The sequence below is a fragment of the Bombyx mori genome, chromosome 24 (assembly GCF_030269925.1).
Source record: "Bombyx mori chromosome 24, ASM3026992v2".
In the NCBI taxonomy this organism is placed as follows: Eukaryota; Metazoa; Arthropoda; class Insecta; order Lepidoptera; family Bombycidae; genus Bombyx; species Bombyx mori.
In genome coordinates, this window is record NC_085130.1 from 12321541 (window position 1) to 12335100 (window position 13560).

At 41.8% G+C, this 13560-nt stretch overlaps 1 protein-coding gene and 1 long non-coding RNA gene across 4 annotated transcripts; one reads left to right on the forward strand and one right to left on the reverse strand.

The window, feature by feature from the left end:
- Positions 1–302: 302 nt before the first annotated feature.
- LOC134201319 (uncharacterized) lies at positions 303–4514 on the forward strand. The gene is made up of 2 exons (XM_062675843.1): positions 303–1132; positions 4316–4514. Exons 1-2 carry the CDS (start codon positions 303–305, stop codon positions 4512–4514), a joined length of 1029 nt encoding a protein of 342 aa, XP_062531827.1.
- A 4075-nt stretch (positions 4515–8589) lies between these two features.
- On the reverse strand, positions 8590–13420 carry LOC134201275 (uncharacterized). Of its 3 annotated transcripts, XR_009976495.1 has the most exons (6): positions 13231–13414; positions 12920–13068; positions 12609–12837; positions 12175–12275; positions 11305–11412; positions 8590–9297 (listed from the first exon to the last, which is right to left on the reverse strand). It is a non-coding gene; the product is annotated as an uncharacterized LOC134201275 (long non-coding RNA). The 3 variants fall into 3 exon arrangements; XR_009976496.1 differs by lacking the exon at positions 12920–13068 and having other exon boundaries at positions 12527–12837; positions 13231–13420; XR_009976494.1 differs by having other exon boundaries at positions 12527–12837; positions 12920–13414.
- Positions 13421–13560: the final 140 nt, after the last annotated feature.

Genomic DNA, 13560 nt, shown 5'->3' on the forward strand with positions numbered 1-13560 from the left:
CAGAGCAAGCAGTCATTCAATGGAAGACTTTAGACGCCGACACGCTTCGACGCGCCGAGACGCTCATTTGGCAACAGAGCCAGCGGGCAGCCTTCGAGGAAGAAATTTTGACGCTCCAGCGAGGGAAACAAATATCCCCAGCGAGCCGACTGCGAAACTTGTCCGTAACTTACGCGGACGGGATACTGAAAATAAACGGACGCATCGGCAACATTGAGGGAGCTGACGTCATCACCTCGCCTCTCGTGCTAGACGGATCCCGACGCGAAACGAGACTGATGATAGACTTCATCCATAGAAAGATGCACCACGCCGGAACCGAAGCTACGATCGCCGAGTGCCGACAGTCGTACTGGGTCTTACGCCTACGCCCAGTGACACGGAGCGTGATCCACAACTGTCTTCCGTGTCGTATCCGCAAGGACACACCACCGCGTCCAGCCACGGGCGATCACCCACCGAGCAGACTGGCACACCATCGGCGACCATTCACATACGTGGGCCTCGATTACTTCGGGCCCTATCAAGTTACCACCGGCAGAAGCACCCAGAAGCACTACGTGGCCATCTTCACATGTCTCACTACGCGTGCGGTGCATTTAGAACCGGCAGCGAGCCTCAGCACGGACTCAGCGGTGATGGCCCTCCGGCGCATGATCGCGCGCCGGGGAGCCCCGACGGAGATATGGAGCGACAACGGCACCAATTTACGGGGTGCCGACAAGGAGCTGCGCCAAGCTTTGGACAAGGCGACCGAGCATGAAGCGAGCTTAAGACTTATCCAGTGGCGCTTCATCCCACCGGGCGCGCCTTTCATGGGCGGCGCCTGGGAAAGAATGGTGCGGGCGGTAAAGGCCGCGCTCTCGGCCACGGAACAGCCGAGGCACCCGACGTCCGAAATATTTCATACTCTGCTAGCAGAGGCAGAGTTCACAGTGAACAGCCGACCTCTCACCCACGTATCGGTGAGCGCCGACGATCCCGACCCTCTGACACCGAACCACTTCCTGCTGGGAGGCCCGGCGCGAGTCCCCGTGCCGGGCAAGTTTGACGACGCCGACCTCATAGGGCGCGCACACTGGCGCGCAGCACAACGTCTGGCAGATGTGTTCTGGAGTCGCTGGCTCCGGGAGTACCTGCCCGACCTGCAGAACCGGCGGGAGCCCCACAGCCGCGGGCCCGCCCTAAAGATAGGCGACGTCGTGATAATAGCAGACGGAACGCTCCCACGGAACACCTGGCCACGTGGGATCATCCAGGAGGTTTACCCGGGGGCCGACGGCATCACTCGAGTGGTCGACGTACGCACCGCCGGCGGTATATTGCGACGCCCGGCAAAGAAGATCATCGTGCTGCCCACGATGACCGCCGCTCACCAAGGAGGATGCAGCGACGTGAACGACGCTGCACGGCGGGAGGATGTTCGCGACGGACATAAAGAAACATAGTTAGAATAAGATATTCCCGAACGGACATAAATGATTGAAAATAGTTAAATAGATATTGTTCGCGATGCACATAGATAGTTGTAAAATAATAGAAAATGTCCGCGATAAATAAATAGAGAATAAATAGATAATACGTTAAAACAGAAATGTCCGTAAATAGATACGCTAGAATAGGAATATGTTCGCAAGTACAGCTAGATTTAATAGAAATAGAGATAGTCAGTATGTTAAAAATAGTTAGCATACAAATGTAAATAGAAATAAGTTAATTTGTAAATGTTATTTTGTAAATAAAGATTGGTCCTCGTGGTCTTTAATTTGGCGTGGGAACGCAGGAGCGAGTCACAATACGGGCAACTAATAGAGCGACTAGGCAAACAATAGGCGAGCGAGGCGGCCGAGAGAACAATAGACGCCCACCGTGCTCGGACTCATAATAGCGCTGGCCGAGTGCGCGTGGGCGACCATAAATAGGGGGCCTACCTCGCTGCGAATTCAGTTCGAGACAGCGAGCCGACGAGTCAAGACCTCTCCGAAAGAAGAGGAGAGCGCCAACCGAACAAGAAAAGACTCGCTCCTACGCCCTGCGCCGGTCAAGCCACGAGGACCGTGTGAACGCCATACTGAAGCCTTCGTTATTTTCCTCGAACCAATCCCAGCACCCGTTCCGCGACAGCCACTGCGGCAATACTCGAGCCACCACGTTTCAACGAGAGTAAGAAGTCTAAAAATCACACGTGGTGGCCGAAACCTGAGCGGTGGCCGTCCGGAATAAGTTGGAACCGAGCAGTGAGCACTGTTATTGTAATGCAGATAGTATTCTTTATTTTGAAGAGGAATGATTAAATTTGATTTTGTTAATTTTGATAATTTTTTTTACTAAAAAAGTAAATAGTACGAGGTTAGACTTTTGAAACTCCTTATTTTATTAACCTACTTAACTCATATTTTGCTTATGTGATTGTAGACGCGAGATAAGCAAATTACGAAAATATTTGAAATTTGGTCGTTGCAAATGAAGGACACAGACTGCGGGAAGAAACGATAAGAAGCGGCAGTTCTGCGTTAAAGGAAGGATGCACAATACCTTTATGTAGTCCTTACTGCAGACTCGTACCACTTCGCGATGAGAAACACCAACGATTTCACTTATTTACGTATTTAACATAACAAAGATACGAAGCGCGCGCGCGGTTGTTCAGCCATATTTTTTGTCTCGATGTCACCACACGATCTCGCTCGCACGCGTCCGTAGGTAAAGTGCCGGAGAGGGATAGGACAGGATTTGCAAAACCAAATTAAAATGTTGCTATTTTTCGAAACCTAAAACTAAGTTTTAAACCAGCGCAACCATTCCCCCGGGCTTGAAGGGACGCCTTCAAAGTTGTATTATCTAACAAACGAATAACAATAAATCCAAATAAGTACGCTACGTTTATCTACTATTACATTATGTTCCTACAAGAATTAAGAATCTATACTATATTTATATACAACTAACCTAAATAATATGAAAAATCTAATGAGCTACTGGTTGGGCAGTGGGCAGAGTCGCACCACGGGACGCAAATACGATCCGATCGCTGTCTTAACCCGTGTAATGCGTGTAACTCCCGTAGAGTCCGGAAACACTTCTTCCACGACACCCAAAGGCCAGTGTAGAGGAGGCGAATTATCGCTAATCAGAATCACCACCGAGCCGACGACGACTGGATCGACCGGCGTGTTCCATTTGCGGCGTGATTGCAACGTATGAAGGTATTCCCGTCTCCAGCGCTTCCAAAACGATTGAACTAATTTGTCTAGCAAATCGTGTCTAGCAAGAGTAGTTAAATTTTCATCGATTTCTTCCGCAGGCAAGCATTTCGAAGGCGTGAGATTCAAAAAATGCGCAGAAGTTAAGGCAAGCGGTTCTGAAGGATCACTAGAGAGTGTTCTACATAAAAGTCGTGTATTCATTACCGATTCGATCTGAGTGAGAACAGTACATAGCTCTTCAAATGAAAGAATTGTATCACCTATAACGCGATATAGATGAGACTTTAAGCTTTTGATATTAGCCTCCCAATTCCCGCCAAAATGGCTAGCTGTCGGTACATTTAGGGACCATTCAATGCGATTTTCAGCTAAGACGTGACCAAACTCTGTATTATGATACTTTGAACAAAGAAATTCATGAAGTTCTGAAAGCTTGCGTTTAGCACCTATATAATTCGTTCCATTGTCCGAATAAATTCTACCCACCGGGCCTCGTCTAGATAGGAACCGCTTGAAGGCTCCCATGAAACTAGCTGTGCTTAAATCACCAGCCAGTTCTATATGTACTGCGCGCGTAGTCATGCAAACAAATAAACACACGTAAGCTTTGGTAAAACGAATACCTCGCCCACGTGTTATGGTAACCTTGAAAGGGCCAGCATAATCTGTACCCGTATGAATGAAGGGTTTAGCGGATTGAACGACACGACAAGAACGATGATCCGCCATTTCAGGGAATGTTGGCTTAGGACGAAGTCGAAAGCAAGGCATGCATTTGTGTATCCTATTCCTAATTAAATTACGAGCAGAAAGTATCCAATACTTCTGACGTAAGAGCGCCATCAGCAGGTCAGGACCGGCGTGACAATTTAATTTATGATGATATTCGATAAGTAAATTCAAGATCGGATCTTTTCTCGGAAGCAAAATGGGATATTTCTCGTCGTAGCTCAAGTCAGAGTTTCTTAAACGTCAATCCGATGCTGACATGCGATATCTGTGAGGTAACAATTTTACAAATCGACAAACGAAAACTACACTGCGCAATAGTTTAGACCAAGATGAGATACGATCTCCTAGTGATAATATAGGAGATTTTTCATTTAAAGTAGCGAGAAAGGTCTGTTTCTTTTCTTCCGGCGCCTCAGGCTTTACGGAAGGATTAAAAGGAACAGCAGGCCACTGCGCGACATCCAAATGTGCCCAAGAGGGGCCACTAAACCAAAGCGGGTGATTAATTATTTGGGAAGGAGTGAGGCCACGCGACAAACAATCAGCGGGACTGTCTTTACCAGACACGTGATATAGATTTTGTGGAGATAAATAGCTTTGTATCTTCGTCACTCTGTTAGCCACAAAGGTGCTCCATCGATGAGGCGATGAATGTGTCCAACAAAGTGCGACTGTTGAGTCTGAAAACGCGAATATATTGCGAAAAACAATGCGATTTTGACAAGCGACTACTACATTTTTTATAAGCTGAGCGAGTATGAGAATCGCGCAAAGCTCAAGTCTGGCGAGCGACACAACCTTTTTAGGAGAAACCTTTGATTTTGCTGTTATCAAACGTATTGTATTATCATTGTTATTTTGAACGTGAAAATATATCACCCCCCCCATATGCTTTCTCACTGGCGTCCGCGAAACCTAAGATAGTCGCGATGCTGTCGACGTTCATACCGTGACGTGGGATCTTTATATGAGAAAGCAAAGGAAGTTCTTCTTTGAATCGGCTCCACATTTTTACTATATCTTCGGATGGAGTGTCATCCCAGTCACAATTGCTCAGCCACAACTGCTTAATAATAAGTTTAACGAACAGGACGACCGGTGCGACAAATCCCATGACGTCCCATATTTTAGCGACACCTGACAGTATTGTACGTTTAGTACAAATTTCAATCGGAGTGTCAATTTTTATACAAAAAATGTCCGACGTAGGAGACCAACACAAGCCGAGTACTTTATGCTGGTTCGACTCATCGAACTCCTTAACACCTGGCAGGCGATGCGACGGCGGGATCGAATCTAACACTACTTGTGAGTTACTCGTCCACTTCACCAGCTCGAACTGACCGGCCTTCATGAGACCTATCATCTCAGAAGCGGTCGATATGCCGATGTCTTCAGTTGGAATTGAATAAACAAAATCGTCCATATACAGGCTAGTATCAATAATTTCTCTGGCCCGCGGGTAAGCGACACCTTCATCAGCTGCCAGCTGTTTAATAGTACGCAACGCATGAAAAGGACTAGACTTAAGCCCGAAAACTACACGATTAAATTCGTAAACTTGTAATGGTTGTTGAGGAGAAAAACGATATAGAATGCGTTGAAAACGCCTGTCAGATTCTCTGACTCCAATACTCAGAAACATCCGACGAATGTCAGCGGAAAGGGCAACCGGAAACAAACGAAAATTAATAATAATATTAAATAAATTTCCTTGGAAATTTTGTCCACGATATAACAGATCATTGAGCGAAACATTAGTAGTAGTCTTACAACTACCATCGAGTACGACTTTTAATTTGGTTGTGACCTTATCTTCTCTGATTACACCATGATGCGGAATAAAATAAGAAATATCTGAACTGTCACTATCTACAGCTGAGAGATAGTTCTTCTCTAAATATTCGAGAATGATGTTGTTGTACGCTAATTTTAGCTGCGGAGAAGCTTGCATCTTTCTTTATAAGCAGTAAAATCGACTTTCACTTGCTTGACGCGAATTACCGAGAGTGTTAACATCACCTTTAAAGGGCAAAGCCACCACGTATCGTCCGTCACTATCTCGTGTGGTAGTACTGGTATAAAACTCCTCAGACATTTTGTCCTCGGGGCTGAGTACCGACGGCACGTCTACTTCCTCTAATTCCCAAAACTTCCGAATTGTGGAGTCTAACGGGTCTCCGGTACAGCAATATGAAACGCTCTCGTTGCTAGCTACACGAACGGGAGCGTCACCAACAATAACATAACCGAGGATAGTCTCTAACGCGATCGGCGAGGCATGCGAAGGCCGTCCTTGAACCTTGTTCGATAAGAGCAGATGCGGGAAAATCGAAGCTCCAATCAACAGTTGGATCGGGCCTGGGTTAAATAAAGTAAGTATCGTCTGCCAATGCTATGTCTTCGAAATTCGATAAAAGAGAGGCATCAACTGTGGTAGTCGGTAAACGTTCAGTAATTTTATCTACTACTAACGACTCCATAGTATAATTTACGTTACGATCGAAACGAGAATAAAATTTTATTTCTACAGAACCTTCAATTGTTTTGCTAGAACCTCCTATTCCCTTTACTACGGAACAAGCAGGTCTATTATTTATGTTTAAACCCAATCGTCGACAACAATCACGAGTGACAAAATTGCTTTGAGACGCGCCATCCAACAACGCGCGTACACAATGCTCCCTACCACGTTAATCAATAATAACTACACGTGCGGTCGCAATTAGTACCGTAGTAGGACTGCGTAAGATGCGGTTATAACCTTTCGATAAAGTGCACAGCGTTACGTCATCCGTGCTGACGCGAGCTGGAGCAATGCCCATATCATTTAAGCCTACCGAAGAAGGCATGGGGAGGGCCGTGCGACAACCGATGCTCGTGTACCTGGTGACTGCGTGCCTCTAGCATTCGAATGCGCTTTACTCGCGACGGGTTCATTTCCGAAACATAATAAAGTGTGATGCTTAGAATTACATTTTTTACATAAAGAGGACGACCTACACGCGGAAACACGATGACCGCTACTTAAACAATTTATACATAAATTGTTCGATTTGACGAATTGAAACCGCTCATTCGGTTTATAACTATTAAAAACCCTACATTTATAAATGTGATCATGTTTGTCACGACACAGACTACATACTGTTGACTCAGAACTAGATGTATAAGCCTGTGTAGATGACAACTTAGAGTCAAACTGCCTTTTGTTGGCAGCCTTGGGAACTGATGACGTGCGTTCTAATACTTTTATGTGATCACGAACAAAAGACACTAGATCTACAAACAATGGTATTTCGCATCCCTTATTATTTAAGCGCTGATAGTATTCAAACGCACGGGCAGTGTCTGTGTCTAATTTTTTAAGCGCAACATGCAAAAATGTAAAATCCGATAGGTCATTGACCTTCAAATTTTTTAAAGCGGCTACTGACGATGCGAACTTGTCCAAAAATAATTCTAAATTACTAGGATTTGCAGAAGAGATAGGTTTAAATTCAAATAATTGATCTAAATACGCAGTAGCAGATAGACGTTTATCTTCGTATTTGCTATTTAATAAATCAAAAATTAACGAATAGTTTTTGGCGCTTGGAGTAATTCCCGCGCATATGGAACGAGCCCTGCCGGTTAATTTGCCTATCAAATAATAAAGTTTCTCAGAGTCCGTTAACGATGTATTATTATGTACGACATTCCGAAAGCTAGAGATAAACAAAGGCCTGTTTTTTATATCGCCATTGAATTCGGGAATTTCTATTGGGGGTAGTTTTGGAATCCTATGTTGACCAGCCAGCGTAACGTGATCCCCCGTTTGCGATTGCGATTGTAACCTTTTGGCAGCTCGTTTCACGCAGCCTAAGAGATCTTCAAACGCCGTAAGAGGTTGATAATTAACTAAATAATCGGGATTAGCCTTTAACTCCAACATGATTATTTTATCGAGCACACCTTCAAAATCTTCACGCAATGAATCTACTGTTTCAAAGTCGCACAAAAAAGCGTCAGCGTTGAATGACTTTGAATCCATATCTCTAGTTTTGCTAGAAATGCTTTGCATGCGGGAGAATATCCTATCTCTTTTAGCATATAACATCTTTAAATTAGTATCTAAAGGTGCCATTTTAAGATAAACGTTAATAAATATTTCAAATTAACAAACTAACGATATTCGAAGCGGCGGGAAAGGTAAACACCTACCTACGAGTACAAATTTATGCGAATAGTACAAATGTTAATAAATATTTTAGAGTAAAAAACTAAAGATAATATTCGAAGCGGCGGGTGTTATTAGCACACAGGAATACGCTACTACCCGTCGCCTGGCGTTTCCTATCTATCGCCTTTTACGATGTCCCAGGAAGATGCGGGAGTGGTGCTATTCTACGTAAGGTACCCGACACCACACGGGGAACCTACACTGAATACCTAATACTAATGTATGCGGCCGGCTCGAGGCGTACGCTCGACCGGTGATCTAACAAAGAATAATATAAGAAACCAGAACGCGGGTTTTCTATCTACCTCATTTGATATTGTAAATAAGTGATTATAATGTGAACGAAAACGATATTTAAGACGAAAGCAGGAAAAGCGATATTTTTTCGAAGTACCTACTTGGTACGCGGTTCTAATTATATTAGGTAAATTAGGTAAACCTAGGCAATGGTTGGCGCTGATTTAATACGAATCCGGCTCGTTTGGACCAAAAAATGTAGACGCGAGATAAGCAAATTACGAAAATATTTGAAATTTGGTCGTTGCAAATGAAGGACACAGACTGCGGGAAGAAACGATAAGAAGCGGCAGTTCTGCGTTAAAGGAAGGATGCACAATACTTTTATGTAGTCCTTACTGCAGACTCGTACCACTTCGCGATGAGAAACACCAACGATTTCACTTATTTACGTATTTAACATAACAAAGATACGAAGCGCGCGCGCGGTTGTTCAGCCATATTTTTTGTCTCGATGTCACCACACGATCTCGCTCGCACGCGTCCGTAGGTAAAGTGCCGGAGAGGGATAGGACAGGATTTGCAAAACCAAATTAAAATGTTGCTATTTTTCGAAACCTAAAACGAAGTTTTAAACCAGCGCAACCAGTGATTATGATTTTATTTATTTAAATTATTTTTCACTACAGTCTCTTTTAGCCCGATTATATTTTTTAAGATCCTCTGTAGCTTCCCTCTCAGCCTTTGCTTTTAGATAGACTTTTTCTGCTGCCATCAGCATCCACTCTCTTTCCTTTTTTTGTAATTGAAAGAGTTCATCTTCTCTTCTCTCTTTCTTTTCATAAGATTCTTTTCTAAACTTAAATTCTTCCTGTATTACCCTGGTGCGCACATTCCCTCCTGTAATTAAATAAAATGCAATTGTTATACTTCTATATTTGTAACATTTTAGTAATCTACATAATGTATATTTATGATTTTGAAGTGATGATAGCTTAGTGGTAATTAATGTATTAATGGGTGGTTTCAAATCCCACAATTGGATTGAGCTACTATAGTCGAATTATTAATTAGACTGAGTAAAATCTGATAGTCAGTTCATCTGATTCAATACAATCAAAGTGAAGTTATAAAAATATATTGATATATTTAGATTTACAAATTGCATTATTTGAGATCAACTTTTAGATGGATGGACGAGCTCACAGCCCACCTGGTGTTAAGTGGTTACTGGCGCCCATAGACATCTACAACGTAAATGCGCCACCCACCTCGAGATATAAGTTCTAAGGTCTCAGTATAGTTACAACGGCTACCCCACCCTTCGAACCGAAACGCATTACTGCTTCACGGCGGAAATAGGCGGGGTGGTGGTACCTACATAGGCGGAACTGAAAATTTCGGGAATTAACGAAGTGACACAACATTACTATTTAAAAATGTATTTATTGCTTTTCCAAGTATTCTCCGCGAAATTTGACACATTTTTCCATACGATGGAACCAATCATTGAAGCAACCATTCCATTCGGAAGTTGGGGGTCTCCAAAATGGCCGTTTTGTAGGCGTCCACAGCTTCTTCAGGTGATGAAAATCTCTGTCCACGCAATTTATTCTTTATTTAAGGGAAAGTATAGAAATCATTAGGGCTTAGGTCGGGGCTGTACGGCGGATGGTCTAATAATTCTATGTTTTGCTCTAAAAACTCTTTTGTTCTGTGCGCGGTGTGAGAACTCGCATTGTCGTGATGGAGGATGATGCGGCGGTTGCAGTTCTCTTTACGGAGTTCAGAAACGACCTGTGGCAAACAAATGCTAGCATACCATTCTATATTAACCGTTCTTTGTCCCTCAAGAAGAATAGTCGTAACATGGCCGGTTTTGGAGACAAACGTGGCCACCCTTTTTTTTTGCAACACTCCGTGAACGAACAATTTTTGTTGGCTTTAACTCATTTTCGAGCACCCAAACTCGTGACTGGTTTTTTGTTTCGGGTTCGTACGCGTATATCCAGGATTCGTCACCTGATACAATGTTGTATACAGCATTTGAGGATCCTGCCTGGAATCTTTCGAGAGTTCTGACGCACCAAGTAACGCGAGCCGCTTTTTGCTCTTCACAGAGCGAATGCTGTATCCATCGGAAAAACAACTTTTTTACACCGTGACAAGACCGAGAATCTTTTTTTAAATAAATAAATGGTATTCGATTTTTAAAACCAAGGAGTTTTCAATTAAAAAGATTTTAATATGACAGGAACAGTGGAAATATTCCATTCCCGATACTTTTAGTGCAGTCCTCGTACCCGTGCGGACTCACAAGAGGTCCTACCACCAGTGATTACGCAAATTATAATTTTACGGGTTTGGTTTTTATTACACGATGTTATTCCTTCACCGTGGAAGTCAATCGTGAACGTTTGTTCACTGATATCTTTTTTTTTCTTCCTACCTATGCTGATAGCCTTAAGAGGCTATTTCAGCTTCTCCTTGAAGTCTAGGTGAGCTCACGGTGCTCAAGCCGGGTGTGTTGCTAACACTGGCCCTAGCAAGAGCTTCGCAGAATCTACAACCGTATCGGAAACGCGACTCACTGAGAAGATCCGGCGAGAAACTCAGTGGGCTGTCTATGGGTTAATTCGCTCGTCGAGCCCTTCCTCGCAAGCGACGGGTTCAGGAAGGGCAGTGACTGGTGCTTGTGGTGCCTAAAAGCACCGTTAATGGATCGGGAAGATCCGTAATGACGTGCTTATGGCGACGTCGACTGTTTACCATTCCGTCCACAGGATCGGGTATGTGATATCTGCATCAATTGTAGGCCAACAACAAAATTTGTATCTTTGCTTTTGTACACTCTCAGGGTTGTTCTGAAATTTTCGAATTGAATTTTTTTTTACATTATTAACTTACCTCCTAAGGAGGCTGCACCACAGCCAGTCTACCGGGACCCAGAACGACGTGGTGGAGTGTCACGACATGATAGAGTGTCAAGAATAGGCGTGGTATCTGCAACATTTCCTGAAAAATACAAGATCGATAGTTCTACACAATACTTACGTTTATTATTGAGTAATGAACTTGTGCTCTAGCCTAATCAATGATTTGTAAGGTATAATACATACAACAAAGATCAATAAGAATTGTTTGGAAAACCTCACTGCATTCAAACATATGAAAGCAATTATATATTCACCAAGTGCACGGATGTACTTTGTGCATTTCTTTTTTTTTTATCTACCCAGAGAATCAATAAAAAGGTTACCATTTTGTAACAAAGACGGAGTTTTATGTTTGTAAGTATGCATAAAGAAACCCTAATTACTTTACCTACTTTTTGTTAAAAATTTTAATAACTGTCAGCTATAAAAAATTGTATCAAAGTTTTTTTATTAGCTCTTGCACATGTTGGGTTCATAAAGTATTTTGTCATCACGTGGTTACTGTTTCATTATAATCAATAGAAGTATTTATTTGTACAAATATGTTTTAAGAAACCTGCACTCATTTAGCTAATTTATCTTATAAACTTTTTTTATTTAAAGAATATTTACTGTGTGATGAAGCTCCACCACAAACTGTAAGATGGGACCCCATAAGATGCATAGGAGTGTTCACACCTTGGTCGGTAAAAAGATATGCATTTTAATTTTGCAACTGTGCCAATATTTTGATTTTCATCAAACTGCTTTAACCTACCTAATTAATATAGATAATTAAGAAAATCAGGCAAAAAGATGGGCTATAAATGTGAGAGAAAAGTAAGACTAAAAATATACATACATTCTTCAGCTGATGATCTTGCACAGCTTACACTCGGAATTTCATCATTCTGTTGTGGTCCCATGCTGCTGGAACTGATGTTTCAAACTCCATTGCAATATCTAGAAATATAAAATAAATCTTTAATTATGTATGGTAGAATAATAGTGATAGTAGGAGTAGAGGAAAGAAATACTTTTAAAGTAATATTGTTCTTAATTAGATTGTGGTATATTCATTATGATAAATAAAATGGTTTCTTGAGTGAAAATCTTTATAAGGTATTGTCTCGCATGTTATTTATCTAGTTTTTAGCACCATAATACATGTAGTTCAACTCATATAGGTATATAACAATAATCAAAACACCCACCATGCCACCACATTCTTACTGTTTTTTGTGAGAGAGCATGTGAGATTGAAGCGCCTATCTCAAATTGTTAAGATCCACTTACCTTCGGAACTGTAAATGGTATCACTGTCAATGACACCCCTGAGTTCCACATCAGTCTGATCCATTAGAACCTCAGCAAAAATAAGGGTCTCATTGCTGCTACCAGGCTGTGGCTCATTTGAAATACACTGTCCGCCACCAGTCTTCATTCTCTGACGCTTTTCATTAGCTAAAAAGCACTTCCTCCATGTTTTTAAATTATCACAGCACTTCTTGAACTGGGCCTCACGCTAAAACAAATGATAAATGAGAATAGCATGGTATATATAGACAAGTAAAAATCAGATACAAGTAATATAAATAAATATCTACCTTTGCATTTGATTCAATTGAATTGAATTCTTCTGTTAAATGTATCCACAAAAGTTTTTTTTGTTGTGACTAGCTGTCATGGTAGAAGTTTTGTGCAGATTATATTTTAAAATTAATTCTTGTAGGAAAGAATTTCGCTAAATATTTGCCTGGAGAAAAATTGAAACGACAAATAATTTAGTGCATCGTAATTTCAAGTAAAATCTATGAAAAATTTTGCTTAGGTACTGATAAAGGACAAAAATATTAAACTATTTGAATTAACTTAAAGTTAACTATTTGATAAATAAAACACCACAATCATAACTTACCTGAATTTAATAAACCGGTGGTTGTGGAAAAGCACTACAAAAACACGATGCAATCAAATTCAACACAGAAACAGCGAATAAAACTACAAAGCCGGGTCGCTGGAGGACCTATTATTCAAAATCCGAAATCTAAAATAATCATGGGTTAGAAAATAAATGAAAACCTTTTAATCCACCCTACAATTCACTGTTTACATACTTCGCTAGAAGTAATAGTGTTCTGTGCGAGTAACTCTTTTTTTTTTTAAGTGATTTTATGACCTGGTAACTAAGACTTTTAAGTCATGTCTTATTTTAGTTTATATTCTTATTTTTATGAAAAATGATAAT

Coding starts and splice junctions, on each gene's coding strand:
- LOC134201319 (XM_062675843.1), top strand. CDS start 303: ATGCACCACGCCGGAACCGAAGCTACGATCGCCGAGTGCCGACAGTCG. Junction 1,133..4,315: donor TGGAGTCGCTGGCTCCGGGA/GTACCTGCCCGA, acceptor TTTCATTTAAAG/TAGCGAGAAAGGTCTGTTTC.